The sequence below is a fragment of the Eupeodes corollae genome, chromosome 3, assembly GCF_945859685.1.
Source record: "Eupeodes corollae chromosome 3, idEupCoro1.1, whole genome shotgun sequence".
Taxonomy (NCBI): Eukaryota; Metazoa; Arthropoda; class Insecta; order Diptera; family Syrphidae; genus Eupeodes; species Eupeodes corollae.
This window is the reverse complement of record NC_079149.1, coordinates 74,650,645-74,666,802: the sequence shown is the minus strand read 5'-3', so window position 1 is coordinate 74,666,802 and position 16,158 is coordinate 74,650,645. Positions and strand designations below refer to the sequence as shown.

Here is a 16,158-nt window from a genome sequence, read left to right as displayed (position 1 = left end):
AATTTTAAATTGATTCTTATTAAATATATAAATAAAAGTTTCAAATTGGCTGATTTCTAATAAAATTCTTACTTTTCTTGCTTTTTTCGAATGTCGTGAGCTTTGTCGGTCACAGGAATGTGTTTTCTTAACGAAATAAAGTGAACTTAGAAAATTTTCCAGTCGTTTGTGAAAGCGTGTGGTAGCTCTATTCGGAATAAACATATTTGTTTGAAAACGACTATCACATTTTTTTGTGACAGATTTTTAGGTATCAATTTGACTATTACCTAACGTAGATCAAATTCGATCATTTTGATTGTCATTTATCAACAATCACCTTAGCCGATTCCACCCCTGGATGTAGTTGTGGTGTTGAAAGGAGTTCCGGAACATGATGTTGAATTGCTGTAGCTCATTCCAAACTTTCTGGTAGTTGATGTTTTTTTTATTTAGCTCGCTTTATGTGAGCATACAAATTCTGGACGTACTCAATAAGATGCTAGTACCTGTCCTTTCACGTCTTAGGCCTCTTTTGCTTCTCAAGGGCTTCAGATATAGCATGTTGGATGTTGTCAATGGCGGCATCAATTTTTGTATTTAGCAGATTCGTGTTTGAAGGTGGAAAAGTAATGCTGGTGAAGTTTTGCATTATCCAGCCGTCTGATGTTGATAAAGTTTTCGGGGGCTTCTGTCGTAAGGATCATGGGATAGTTGAGGTTGATGGTCAGTTGAACATATTCATTTTCCGAACCGTTGTGAACTCCTGTACAGATATAATTCCGGATTTGCGGAAGAATATGTACTAAGTTGGAGGAAGCCAGGAAGAAGTCAAACGTCGATGGTGTCCTGGGTAAGGTCGGTTTCGGCTTGGATATTACCACCAGAGGTCTCTCCTCTTCCCAGGGTCATCGTGATGGAGGTACTCGTTTTTGTCTTGTCGGTAAGTTTCGCTGATGAGGGATGGCGTTGTTCTTTATAAATATATTAAATGGTTGGTGGAACCGCACTCCTTTCTTTTCTCATGACCGTAATCTGGTCGGAATGAAAGATTCTCTGTACTTCGCTGTTGAGGTTTACTGGTGCTGTGACTTTGGTTGATCCAGTTTTTGTTGGTATCAACAACTTTAAAATTCTGAAGTAGTACCATTAAAACGATGTCTATCGATGTTGTATTACTTCCGCTACTAAAGAAGAACAATTTGTACGTACATTTTAAATCGATAACGTCGAAAAAAGCCAACAAAGATATGGTACGGAGTTGCGGTGGCATATGGGAAAGACGTTTAACATTTCACCAAATTTCTCCTTTCCTTCAACGTTCACTATATTTATATACTATAAGTAACCTTTAAGAAACTGTTATAAAAACTAGGTCCTAGCTTGTTGCCTGATACGTGTTTTTACAAATAATCGGTTCCAAATTGATAGAACTATTACTGAGTACTTGTGTGAAGAAATGAGTTGATACCGATTTGAGTATCAATTAAAGGACTAGTGCAGTTTTCAAAGTAAGGACTCTGTGAAGAAATTCAACTTAGTAGTTTGTTCGAAATTTTGATATAATTTTAAACCATTGTAATTTAATTTTTGAACATATTTCATTGTTGGTTTTCGGGTTTGTGGCATGCCAAAGGGCTGACATTTTAAGAAATAATTGTGTTTTTTAGTAACTTGTATTCATAATGAGCAACTGAAATAGGGTGACTAAAATAAGGTTTTTTCATTGTTTTAAAATAAATGGCAATCTCAATAAAATATAATAAGGCTTTGTTGATGACATCTATGTAAAATTGTACATACATTAAACAAAACATAAATGCAATTTTGTACGGGTGAAATGTATTATCTTAATAATAAAAGTGCAGAACATTTTAAAGCTCAATAAATCAATTTTTGTTTGAAATCTATACATTTGTGCTTCTGTTATTTAAAAAAAAATTAAAATATATTTACAATGAATTTCATGAAAAAATAGAGAAAAAATTTAATTTTTGGCATCGGAATTCATGTTTTATTATGGGTTTCTACAGTAAAAATTGGGCAAAGTATATAATCAATTATAGTTAAATTGAATTTTTCATATATTTACACGAATGACAAATCTCGCAAACAAAAATATCAAAAAGCAGTGGTGGCGAACACTTATAAAATGTATCAATATGGATCTGATACTGTAACAATGCAAAATAGGAACAGCCGTAATTTTGTGTATGTTTATTTTTGGAAGATTTCAGCATTTTTAACTCCTCGTTTTATTGAAAGTAATTTTGTTTACCGCAGCTGTACTGAATAAAACATATTTACATTAGACATATAGGAACTATGTGGCAAGCATTCGTAAACAATTTCAAACTCAAGGTTTAATCAAAGATGACATTACGATAGAAGAGAGGTCGAACAAAGTTGGCCCCCGATTCCGCCGTATGTCTGTCCTCTCCCCTAGAACACAAGCCTACAGTTAAAACTTGGAGATTAAGGTTTTTAGCAGATTCGAGTTTGGCGTTTTTTTTTACATTATTTTAAGGTTAAAAATAAGAAGGCCCCATACAAATTTTTTGGTCAAAAAATTGAAACTTCTACCGATTTATTTTTATTAACTGTTCTCTTAAATATGTATTCTTAACTTGGCTTCTTTCTAAGTTTTTTTTTAAGGACCGATTTCAATAATTTGTTTCTGCACGCGCTCTTATACTGTCTTATTAATATTTGACGAACAAAAATGTTTTGGATTAAAAAAAAAAAATATTTAGTTATATTTTTTCCAAAATTCAATATCTCAAAAATTCAATACATGCACTACAAAACTGCATACCAAAAGCATTTTTACTAAAAATTAAAAAATTGTGTACAAAATTATGTATACAATTTATTTATTAATGGCATTAATATTTTTGAAGTCAAACCTTTTTTCTTATTTTCTAGATATACTTCTTTTGTAGACATACTGTTGATCACAAAGCTTTATATACATTTGTATTGTTAGTAGGTTAGCTTAGGTTAAAGTGCCTGTCCATGATGGAATAGGACACACTTAGGCCAGTTTAATGGCCCATTGTGATACCACATGAATCTAAAGCCCAATGAAACCAGTTTGAGTCTCTTTCGAAACGTGAGAGGTTGATTATGCTATTATGTATTGTTAGTAAGATAGCTTAATTTAAAATTGTAATCTAAGCGAATTTGCTGTGTTATATATGTATAAAAATATCTTAAATTACTAATGTATAGTCAAAAGTTTTCTTATCGGTTGCTAACTATTTTTTCTGTTTTAGAATTTGGAAAAAAGGTGAATGGCGTAAGGGAGGCGACCGAAGCCGATGGCTCAATTCGCCAAATGTTTACCAAAAGGTTGAGGTCTTGGAAACTGGAACGCCCGACCCGAAGAAGATAACAAAGGTAGAAATTATAACCTTCGAGGATAATAATTAAATACTCAAATCAATGCTATATACCGAAAAAAAGCTAAACAAATTTGTAAGCATACACAAGGCAAAGGTTTTAGAACCCATGTTGAGCTTTCTAAACTTAAATCATTCCAAAGTTGACCATGTTAAGAAATTTCTACTTTAAAAATAATTTAATAATTTATCTAAAACATTTAACTTACAATGTACTAAGGTCACAAATTCGCTATAAAAAAAGTAAATAACTCGCCATTATACTGTTACTTGAATTTTCGGGTCTGTAAAGCTATTTTTGGAAAATCTTACGAAAAAATTATTGCGACTGGGAATTTATTCTGTTCAACAAAACAAATCATAAACAATTTTGTCCGCGTATTGGAGCAAAAATTCATCAAATAAATCGTATTGCTTTTAGATATTTTGATTGAACAAAATTTACTTTCCATATAAATAAAAACAAGCTTATAAATAGAAAAGCTCATACACAAAATTTCGTTTTTTTAAATTTAATTCAAAATTTTGCAACCTTAATTTGTTGTAGACATCTCGCCGTGGCGTCTATTTTAAGTCTTATTGCTACGTATCAAATTAATTTCGTGTTTTCAACGCAAAATCGTAATTTGTTCGTTAATAAATCCGGCTTATTCATCGGAAGGATTACATTAACTTATATTCTGATATTTTAAGATGGTGCGTATAAGAAGTCGATTGTTACTAAGAGAATATTTCAGTTGTGGCCCAACGGATACCAAAATAAATTTCAAAATCAACCCTAAGTTAAAGAAACTTTTTTCATTTGAAATCTATTCTATTCCAATTCTTCGTGGTGTTATCTCATGAATATATTTTTAAATAGTTTAAAAAACTTTTAAAGTTGATAGAGTATCTATTAAAATGAGAATTTGTTACTAGACTAACTGGTAATCAGTTACCAATAACTACACCGCAAACTATAGAAGTGGTATATATTTAATTTTTTTACTGCGAAGTAATAAAACTTCTTCAGAATGTTCTTTTTTTTATTTCAAAAAGAAATGTTACGAAATTTGTTCGATTGTGTTTATAATTTGTTTAGTTTGTTGTTGATAATGTTAGTTTATTTGCTGAATTAAGTCCACATAAGAAATATAAAATAAAATAGTGCAAATTATGAACCTTTTACTGCAACGTGATCTTAAAATATTAAAAAAAAGTTGTTTAGAAAACCAGAAACTTTCAGTCTGTGTTCATTGCATCGATACAAAATAGTAGATTTTGATAAGTTTCCTTAAAAATAGTTCAATAAAAAGCTTATACAAAACTATTCAAAAATGTATATGAATAAATAAATATATATAAATAAAAGAAAAATATGTGTGTTTACAATTTTATAACTTCTTATGAAATAAAAAATAATTTTGTGCCACATCTAGGAATTGATTGATGGATTGTAGACGTGTATATAAATCATGAATACTTATTTAAACTGAAAGAAAAACAGAAAATATTTTTTGAAGTACTACAAAACTTAAAAAGCATAGCGACAATCGTTCTATCTGTCTTATTTTTATTTGCATTATCTATTCTAAGTATGATTGTGCTTTATATTTTGTCTTGTGGTCATCAATATTTTTTTGTTTGGTTTAAATAGTAAACAAGTTACCTTTTATTTGGACTTAATTATACTTTTCCCAAGGCTTTTAATGGCCTGAGTTGGAATCCCACTTCAGAATCATTAAACTATCAGTTTTTTTTTTAAACCTGTTAAAATTTTGATCAAAATCATTTTATTAGTTAGTAGTAGTTTTTTTTTGCAAACATTTATTGCACTTAAAAATGTTTTTATTTATTTTTAAAAGTGAAAATTCAAAATATCTGATATAGTTTGAAAAAAATTCTCCATTGTATAAGCATCCCTACATTTGAAATTGGGAGTTACATTAATGTTGGAACAAATTATTTACACAATTAAATTAACTGTTTTTTGAAGATGGAAATTAATAATCATTGTGTTTGCAAAAACACACGTAGGTTAAAAACGGTAAATACAAATCTTAAAAAGGCCTTCAACACTTTCTTTATAAGTTTTTTTAACGATTTATATCCCAAAAACCTGATGGAACACCCTAAGGAAAAGTATTGTTTGGTTCGTTAATGTAAATTCATCAGTCCGTCCATAGGCACAAAATTATTTTGTTTTATGTGTATATATTTTTAATTAGTTCGGAAATTATTTCTTTTTAACTTTTGTGCATCATAAGAAATATGTCAAATAAGTCTCTCTTTTTAAATTTAACTATTATGAAAATCAACTAATTTTAAATTGTCGCTAGTAACTTTTGCAATTGATATAAAATAATTTAGATGCAACATAAATAAGAACAGAACTAAAGACAGGAAATATTTTCTTTTTTTCTTTCATATTAAATCGTTTCTCTTCTACTTTTGGAACTCAATGGTTGTAAATTTGTTTCATATTTTTTGTTACACAAATTATGAAACTAATAGTGGGTAGCTGAAGGTTCTCCAACACATTCCACTCCAGTGAAGATTGAAGGTGCTCTACAGTTTGTACCAACTGGGACTAATTCGAAAGAATTCAAAAAGGTGCAACAACAGGTAAGCTTAGCAGGCAATGCTTTTATATAATTCTGCTTTCTTTTTGTATTATTATCGGTATATTTTTTAATAACAAAACAAAAGAACTATTTGTTAAACGTTTTAACACCACTGACCCCAAAAACAAGTCAATAAGGATTGTGGTTTTTGTTTACGAAGAAACCTAAATGTTCCTTCACTTGGTATGTTGGCTTGCATTCGTGTAACTTCACCTACTCTTAATGCAAGATCCTGAGAAAAATAAATAATAGTAATAAAGAATAATAAATAATAATAAACAATAATAATAAATAATAATAATAAATAATAATAATAAATGATAATAATAGATAATAATAAATAATAAATAATAATACATTTTTTATCGGTATATTTTTTAATAACAAAACAAAAAATTTTTTAAACGTTTTAACACCACTGACCCCAAAAACAGGTCAATGAGGATTGTGGTTTTTGTTTACGAATAAACATAAATGTTTCTTCATTTCGTATGTTGGCTTGCATTGGTCTAACTTCACCTACTCGTAATGCAAGATTCTCCTAGCAAAAATAAATAATAGTAATAAAGAATAATAATAATAAATAATAATCATAAACAATAATAATAAATAATAATAATAGATAATAATAATGAATAATAAATAATAATAATAATAAATAATAATAAATAAAAATAATAATAATAAATAATAATAATACCTAAATAATAATAATAAATAATAATAATTAATAATAATAAATAATAATAATAAATAATAACAATAAATACATAATGATAATGATAATAATAATGATAATGATAATGATAATGATAATGATAATGATAATGATAATGATAATGATAATGATAATGATAATGATAATGATAATGATAATGATAATGATAATGATAATGATAATGATAATGATAATGATAATGATAATGATAATGATAATGATAATGATAATGATAATGATAATGATAATGATAATGATAATGATAGTGATAATGATAATGATAATGATAATGATAATGATAATGATAATGATAATGATAATGATAATGATAATGATAATGATAATGATAATGATAATGATAATGATAATGATAATGATGATGAAAATAATAATAATAATAATAATAATAATAATAATAATAATAATAATAATAATAATAATAATAATAATGATAATGATAATTAAGTTTAACAATTTAATATGATATCTTTTCCTTAAAATATCCTTTTAAATGCAATGACGAAAACCAAATCAATTTTTGCAAAATGTAATTGAATCCTTCGGGAACAAAGGGTTTAATCCGAATATCCCAAAATAAGTATTGTCTTTAAAGTTAAAAAAATATCTTTCATCCGATACAATGTTGCTCTTTTTCTTAGAGCAACTTGATTTAAAACTTTAAACACAGAATTGTATTTCGTGGTGACGGAAGAGAGCAATAGACGGTAGAGATGTTTTTTTTATAGTTTTATCTGAATGTTGTTGTTATTAAATTTTTAAACATGCAATATTTGCAATTGTGAGTTATAATCATTCCAAAAATGTGTTTAAAAATATTGTCTTGAAAGGCAGAAGTACCAGATCTAAAGAAATTTTGTTTGGTTCATGTGTGTATTCTTACCAACTAAGTACCATTTTTTTAAATGTTTACTATGGTTTGGGAATATTTGTAAAAAGTGACATTCCACCATACGAAACTAAAACATAATAGAACTTTAATTTAACTGTTTTGGCTTTAAGATAGATTCAAATTAATTTTTTTTTGCTTGCGCACACCATAAAATTTTGCCAAAATTAATTCAATTGCTATTTTACGAAATCGATGTTGCACATCCCAAAATTCCAAGGCCATATCTCTTTTAGATGATTTTTGTGCTTTCGCCCGCTCTGACCCGATAAGGATATTTTTGATTCCGGATTGTGATGGCTCCACCCACTTAAAACAACGCAATGTAAACCCAACTACTTGTTTATTCTTACTATGTCATCAAATTTTCACTTTTCGATGATTCCAAAAAATGTCGTGTATTTTTCGTGTTTCCACCTCATTTGAACTTCTACTTTTTTCTGCAAGTGTCTCTACGGCAACACCAACCACACCAACGTTTTTTTGCTGTTATTGATGGAGCGGATTTTAATGATTTGTTTCAATTCATTGAAATCACTTAAACTCTATTTTTTCCAAGAGTGTAACATTAAATGCACTTTGGCTGATTGAATATTTATTACAAAATCTCTTGGGTCTCAAGGAATTGGCCCTAACGCGAATTTCTTTATAATCAGAAAATTCTACAAATTACGAACAAAGCTTTCACTAAATACATTCATTAGTAACGCAAAATTTTGTGAAGTTTTTCACCACGAAAGTATTTGGTAACAGTTTTCACTTGGGTTTTAATAAATTTTCCGATTACGATGGATAAGCTGATTATAACCAAAACATAGCTGTTATCATAAAAATTAACAAGAATTCAAAGCATCGAAACATGTGTTTCACACTTTAATAAATGTTCATTGTTGGTCTTTATTGATATTAAGGGACAGAATCCTTCATCTATCAAAAAACAAGCTTCTTAAGAAGAAACATGTTATGAGTAGGTAGTTGTTGCCCATGCCTCGCCTAAAATATCGTCAGAAACGTTAATGGACCCAATTACAACTGCAGGCCTCATCCATTTTTTTAAAATGAGTTATGAAATGAAAACGTTGAAAAAATGAGAAATATAAATTATTTGTTGGAAGATTTTGTTCTGACTTGTTGCAGCAGTACTTGTACAGTACATACATATATTTAAAAATTGGTTATCAAGAAAAATATTTTCAAACTATTTGTTTTAAGCTTTGAAAAATAAACCACTTTTGAAAACATGGGATACAAATTGGCAGAAATAAGAAAATTAAAAAACAAAAAAAATAATATTTTTTATAATATCAAAACCATTAAGAAAAAACTAAAAATTTTCTTTAGAAAATTCCTAAGTAATTTTCAGATGGTATATTTCAATACTATTTGTAATGGCAAGGGGTGGAATTGGCTAAGGTGATAAGTGACTATCAAATTGTCAAATTGACCATCACCGAGCTTTTCGTCTGTGTAAGATGATTTAACTCAATTCAATTCGATTGAACAATTTCAAATTAGAATTGTCACAACACATTGTTGCTATGGTGAAATTTTAAAATGATTACTACAACAAATCTAATTAAAAGTATCGGCTGTGTTTTATTAATATTTTTACTTTTCTTGTTTTTTTTAATGTCGTAAGCTTTGCTAGTCACAAAAATGCTTTTTTACGGAAAAAGGTAACTAAGAAAATTTTTCATTCGTTTGTGTATGCGTCTGGTAACTCTGTTTAGAAACAACATATTTGACAGCTATTTGATATCAATTTGACTATCTTACCATCTTACATTGGATTCCACTCCTGGTCTACATTTTAAGTAAGGCCCTTCTGATTCATAACAGTGGAATCCAATTCAGTCCTGTAAAATTAATTTGTAATAAAATCACAGAAAGCGTAGTGGAGTAAGAGTTTGGCACCAGTTTTCTCCTATCAAAAATGCATGCTTCTGGTATTGATGAATATCTTCTTCGTTGGATTAGAAATTACTTTTCTAACCGTTCAATACAAGTTGTATTGGATGGTTTCAAGTCTGAAATTCATAAAATGTTGTCCCCCAGGGCTCTGTTTTGCCTCTGACTCTCTTCCTTATATGATCTTATGTCTGCCACTTCCAATCCAATAAACTGTTTCGCCGACAAAAGAACCCTCAGCTTCTCATACTCGTTTCTAGATTCCTTGTCCTTCGGATGTTGAACTAAAACGAAAGCGTATGATAAGCTCATTAAATTCTGATCTTAACAGCATTTTCCAATAGGGAATCAGAAACCGTGCAGAATGTAATGCTTCGAAAACTCATTGCTGTCTCCTGTCATTAAAGCGTAACACACAACCGATGCCACTATCTATGAGTCGCACTTGCATCCAAGAAACTAATTTACTGTCAGTACTCATTATGTGTATCACAGATCACCTTTTATGGAATGATCACATATTTGATATTGCCAAAAATGCTGCCATGTGCTTAGAATTTCTCCGACAGTGCAGAAATGTTTCACCCCTTCTGATCTGGCTGTATTTTACAAAGCCCTCATCCGTCCAAAGCTTGAATATAATTCGCATATATGGCAGGGCTTTAAAAATGATAGGCCATAGAACTATAATCGAAACATTTACATCGCTAGAACACCGCCGCAATGCTTCATGCCTTTCGTTGTTTTATCGATGTTTTTACAAACAATGTTCTTTCAAATCAGCCAGTTGCATTCCATCCCTTAAACGATTCAGCCCTAATACTCGCACATCCACAATTGCTCATCAGTTTACCTTTAAACCCAATTTCGGGCGTACTGACGAGTGTAGAGATTCTTTCTTAAATCGCACATCGAGAATGTGGGATGCTTTAGCCAACTCTATTTTTCCCTCCCATTTTGATGTTCAGAACTTTAAGACCAATTTGCACCGGTATCTCCTCTTAAATCCTTCCCTAATTTCCTAATTGTCGCACTGTGTTTAAATATAAACATATAAAGGGTACTAATAACTCCTCGAGCAACATAATAAAAACAAATGATAAATTGACAGTAAATTCACTGTAGTTTCACTTTTATACAGACAACTGTTGCCACGCTCGCACAGAACTCATGCTGTATCTTTACTTTAATTAACCCAATTTTGGCAGTATTGCAGAAGTTTTACGATTACGACTGAGTTCGTTTTCCAGCTACCTAGAAAAGATTTTCTTCTGGGCATCATTGAATTGACGTTAAATTTTGGTACTAGGATTGAAATGGTCATAATTATTGCTGGGAAGGTGGAAGACGGGAACAGTTCTCAGTGTTAAAGAAATATTGCCAGTAGTGCCAATGGTACTATCACAGATGGTTGTTTTATTTTCCTTGGATAAAAAAGAATGTGCAAAGAAATTTTATTTTGAGAGTACGATAAATTTTGCGCCAAGATATATTAACGGTTTTTGGTAGAGGGACTAAATACAAGCGTTTTTCTCTATGGGAGCGGTGTTTAACTTTCCTCGTTTAGGCGGGAGGGGAAATTTATAAAAATTGACTTAAACGAAAATATTTAAGAAGAACGGCAACACTTTGTGAAATAAATGAATTCAAAGTTAATATTGCAGAAAGGTAAAAAAATAACATTGAGTATTATTTTTCTCTTGATTACCATCGATAAAAAAAGTAATTGATTTAGTTAATTGCTTCAATTATTTTTTTATTAAACACTGAAAACTACTTCTTTTTAAGTCTTCTAGTTTTTAAGATAGTTGAAAAGTTTCTTAAATTTTAAAAGAAACTTTGCATATAATTGAATTTGCACCCACCCCAAAGCAACATGCAGGGCAGTATTTTCTATAAAAGAAAAGTGCCGTTTATTGATAGTTGTGGAGTGTTGTTTCATGAATCGTAGAATTGTAGAATATTTTTCAATACCTACGTACTGTCGTGCGCTGTCGGTTCAGATGCGGCTTGTATTCTTTTGGCTAAGTACCTGACTGTAATTTTCATTATTCCTTTATTATATTATTCAGTCCACCTAAAACTATTTAAAAACAAAAAAAATTCAATGATACCTTTTTTTACGAGGGTGTTGTTTTATGGGCAGGATATGCAAGGTAAGGTTAGTACATTGACGGTTTGGTTAACCTCTGAATTAAGGTACTGTACTGAGTTTTGTTTAACGAAAAGGGAGACACTTAAATAAAGAAACCGGGGATTTTCGGAAAAAAAACATTGAACTTGAGCAGCTTCAAGATTTCATGGTGCAATTTAATTAACGGAAATGCTGTTTGCTCATCTTGTTTTGTAGATAACTTAATTCAAATATTTCCTTGTACACGTATCCATGGTTAAATCCTTAAAACTATTTCCCGCGGGGATAGCCTAATTAACAGATCTGACACATTTGAACTGTGGTTGTAATATTGAAAACTGGGATTGCCATATAAATATCTTATCCGTATTTTTTAATACAAATTTATTGATCGAACTCGAGTTAATATGTGCTGCCTTATCTACTTATTTAAAGGTGTTATTGGGGAGAGTACGATAACTCAGGCGATGATGGATTTGTATAAAACAGTTAAAAACAAGCTTTTTTTAGGAGCGGGTGTCTATCTCCTCCCGATTGGGCGGTAGGCTCAATGTACAAAATATGTTCGTTAAATTAAAAAAATTATTGAAAATAATGGTAATATGTACTTACAATTAAGTTTTATACATTTTTAAATCCAACACTTTTGTCTATTAGCTTTGGGCAAACAATGTTGAAAAAAAAGGTTTAAAGTGTATTTTTTAAAAACTTTGATATTATATTTAATATACTATTGTTTTTTTTTTTTCGTTAGAATTCATTGCTCTTATTTGTTTTTGATCAAAAACTGAAAACTTTTGTCTTCTAGTTTTTGAGAAAATTAAAAAAATGCCACCCTCTCTATCTTACACCCACCCCAAAGTCCTATAGTTAGCCCAAGGAGGGCTACAGGGGTCAGCATGCACCCCCATACACACCCCACCGTTGCATACATCCCACTGTTGCACACTCGCAACTATCAAAATAAGACTACTCAAGCAAAAAAAAATAATTAAATTAAATTAGTAGTTGTGTTTATTTTCAATTTTCAAAAGAAATAAAATCATCTAGATTTAGATTGAAAAATAATAAGAGCAACAAATTATTAAAAAAAATTATTCATAAAATAATTTCTTTAAAATTGAAACTTTTCAAAAACTATGCGTAGTTTTGACCTGATTTAAAAACTGGCTAATAGAATACTTAATTGTAATTTATTGTAATTGTTATTTTTTAACTATTTTTTTCCATTTCGAGTAATCATTTTTGTAATCCCGCCTTAACGGGGGGTATAGAATAGTAGTAAAAAATGCTTGTTTTAACTGTTCTAATAAATATCCTATAATATCTTGTCGCCTGAGCTATCGTTCTCTTGCCGTGCTATGACTTTTATTTCTTCTCCAATCGATTTATTTAAAAAAAAATAAAACTGAGTGAGCGTATGTATATTTACAAAATTTCCCTCTCCGTTTTTAAGAAAAGTGTTTTTTATCAGAAGTTTTGTTCTTACAGTTGTTCTTGTTGTTGACAAACAGCAAGCGACTAATAAAAACAACTGTTTTTGAGATATATATTGAAAAATGTAACCTAGAAAGGTAAATGATTAACTAAGATCTTTATTGTAACGATTTTAAAATGCAAACTGTAACCATGAGGGAAAAGGGGCGACACTGCCTCTAATTGTTCGAAAACATCATTCCAATCCGGTTGACTTGTTATCTAAACTATTATAAGAATAAAATTACATTTTCAACTTTTTTAAGTCCCTAATTATAAATTATTTTCAGATTTGAAAGGTTGTATAGCTTTTAAGTAAAGTGCGTGTTTACTAGAGGACTTAAACAACGCATTGCCCTTAAAATTACAATTGTTTGAAATTCCACCCTTGTTTAAACTCTCTGCAATGTCAGTGTTTCCTTGCATTTTCATCAAAAGTATAATATCACTTGCTTAAGGACATGCATTGATAAGGGTTTATTTTGACTGTCAATTACTAATATTTTAGTTTAGTTTAGTTTTATTGACTTCAACAATTTAATGTAGTTCAAAATTTTCTTGTAAGTCTAACTTAAGTCTTTAAATGGTTTTGCCGATGGCCGTCTATCAGACTGACATTTATATTTTAATTTTTATAATAAAAATGCTAAGGAAAAGTCTAATTAACGTTTTCAAAAATTAAATTTAACAGTTTTGCAAATAATTTTGTATACATTAAAAACTTTGATTATAGATTTTCTGTATCGTCAGGCCCTCAAACAATATTGTTATAAGACTTCCACCGTCATTCTCCATTCATCAATTTTATAGTTTCCTCTGAACTGAGTACATACATCAATTCCAAAGTTTCTGCTTCTTTCAGAATTGGACAAACTCCAAAAAATGAAACACTTCTTCACGTTCTCTTCGATTCCATAGATCACACCATATAGGATGATCTGGACGGTGAGGAATACAGTTTAAGCTGAGGAGTTCACCTCTGACTTTTAAGATTGTACTGATTTTGCGTATCGGCTACGAAGTAGGTCTTTTTTTTTCAAAAAGTGGTTAACTTTACCGTAATGAGCTATATATAATGAAATGATGATTCCGCTTCCTTAGTTAACTTATCGTACATTCTTTTTTCGAGTTTCATCAACGAATCATCAAATTTTGAATTGCGAAGAACGGTTATCTCTAGTTGATATTGAAAAAGTTGTTGAGCAATCGTTCGCCATTTTATACCCCTCACCTACGCATGCTCCTCTGGAACTGGAATTAACAACTTAGTCCGGTGTTACTCAGCGCATGTTTTTCCTTGCATCAATGAAGTGCGAACGAGAAGGGAATAAATACAAAATGAAATAGAAATAAATCTGTCTCGGCTATTATTTTTTGCATGTTTTTGACGTTTGTCCTTGTCTTCGTTTTTTTTTTCGCATTTGCTTAATTTCATTTTCGTAATTAGTGGTGCTAATACTTCAATTTGGGACACGTAAGTTAATTCAACTGGGGCCCTACTATGTAACTCGATTCTACTTTTGATTCTATTCGAAACTCATTTCCGATTCTACTTTCAAATCGTACTACGTATTAAAGTAGAATCGGATGCCAGTTATACCAACTTTTTTTCAAAAAATGTTCTACTTTCGAACGAGTATCGAGTTGTTTGACAGGTTTGAAAAAAAAATAAATAAAAAAAAAAAACGATAATAAAACATCAAATTTTTGGACAAGAATAATTACTACAAAAATGGACACCGTTGTAATTTGGTTCAATTTGAAAGGAAATGAAGAACGGTACAAGCAAATTAAACGCAGAAGAATAAGAGATAATTCCAAAATAATGGAGCTGAGTGAGAAAAGTTTGGTACATATTATACATACATACATATATACGGTAGAATATTTAAACGCCTTCTTAATGAAAAATATATACTTTTGGTTTAGTTTTGTTAACTCGCAAAAGACAAAATTCTGTTCCGATTATCATTTAGTTATCAGCAGCATTGAATTTTTTAACAACAAGAGTTACCAAAACTAAATCGGTGGTGACAAGAACGCTGGAATTGCACAGAAAACGATGTCAAAAATACTTGCCGAAGTTTTGACTTCAATCGAAAGAGTCACGTGCATGCTGATGATCAATTTTGAAGTGAATGAGGAAGAACGAAAGTACAAAACTTATTTTGGTAAAAATTACGAATTCCGGGTGTAATTGGGTGGTAGATGAAACTCTTATTCAACATTTTACTTACACTTTGGAAAAAAAAACTACGCTCGCAAACACATTTGTTGTAGAGTGATTATTTTCGATTTTGCCTTGTTTTGAATTCTACTTTCGAGTTACGTAGTTCCTCGTTTATTCGAAAGTTCATAAGAATATAGTTGGCACTACTAGAACTATTCGATTCTCGTTGATTCGAAAGTAGTCAAATAGATACATAGTACCAATTTTTTGAATTCGAGCAATTTCATTGTAGAATCGAGTTACATAGTAGGGCCCCTGGGCGATAGGTACACCCACGCTTGCAAATTGAAAAAAAGATTGTGTCCAAATTTGAAAATAAATATGACTACTTGTAGATAAAAATGACCAACATAGTTCAAATGCATATATTTTTAATTACATAACATTACATGACATTTACTTTTTGAACATAATTTCATTTAAATGTTGACCGCGGCTGCGTCTTAGGTGGTCCATTCGGAAAGTCCAATTTTGGGTAACTTTTTCGAGCATTTCGGCCGGAATAGCCCGAATTTCTTCGGAAATGTTGTCTTTCAAAGCTAGAATAATTGCTGGCTTATTTGTGTAGACTTTAGACTTGACGTAGCCCCACAAAAAATAGTCTAAAGGCGTCAAATCGCATGATCTTGGTGGCCAATTTACCGGTCCATTCCTTGAGATGAATTGTTCTCCGAAGTTTTCCCTTAAAATGGCCATAGAATCGCGAGCTGTGTGGCATGTAGCACCATCTTGTTGAAACCACATGTCAACCAAGTTCAGTTCTTCCATTTTTGGCAACAAAAAGTTTTTTAGCATTGAACGA

At 30.4% G+C, this 16,158-nt stretch overlaps 1 protein-coding gene across 7 annotated transcripts in view; it reads left to right on the top strand.

The window, feature by feature from the left end:
- The window catches only part of LOC129949459 (protein hu-li tai shao), a 90,867-nt gene that overhangs the window by 21,080 nt on the left and 53,629 nt on the right, over positions 1 to 16,158 (top strand). For all 7 annotated transcript variants that reach the window (XM_056060936.1, XM_056060929.1, XM_056060930.1 and 4 more), the window contains exons 5-6: positions 3,255 to 3,378; positions 5,874 to 5,984. In XM_056060936.1, coding sequence (XP_055916911.1) covers positions 3,255 to 3,378; positions 5,874 to 5,984 — 235 coding nt within the window. The remainder of the gene's footprint in view (positions 1 to 3,254; positions 3,379 to 5,873; positions 5,985 to 16,158) is intronic.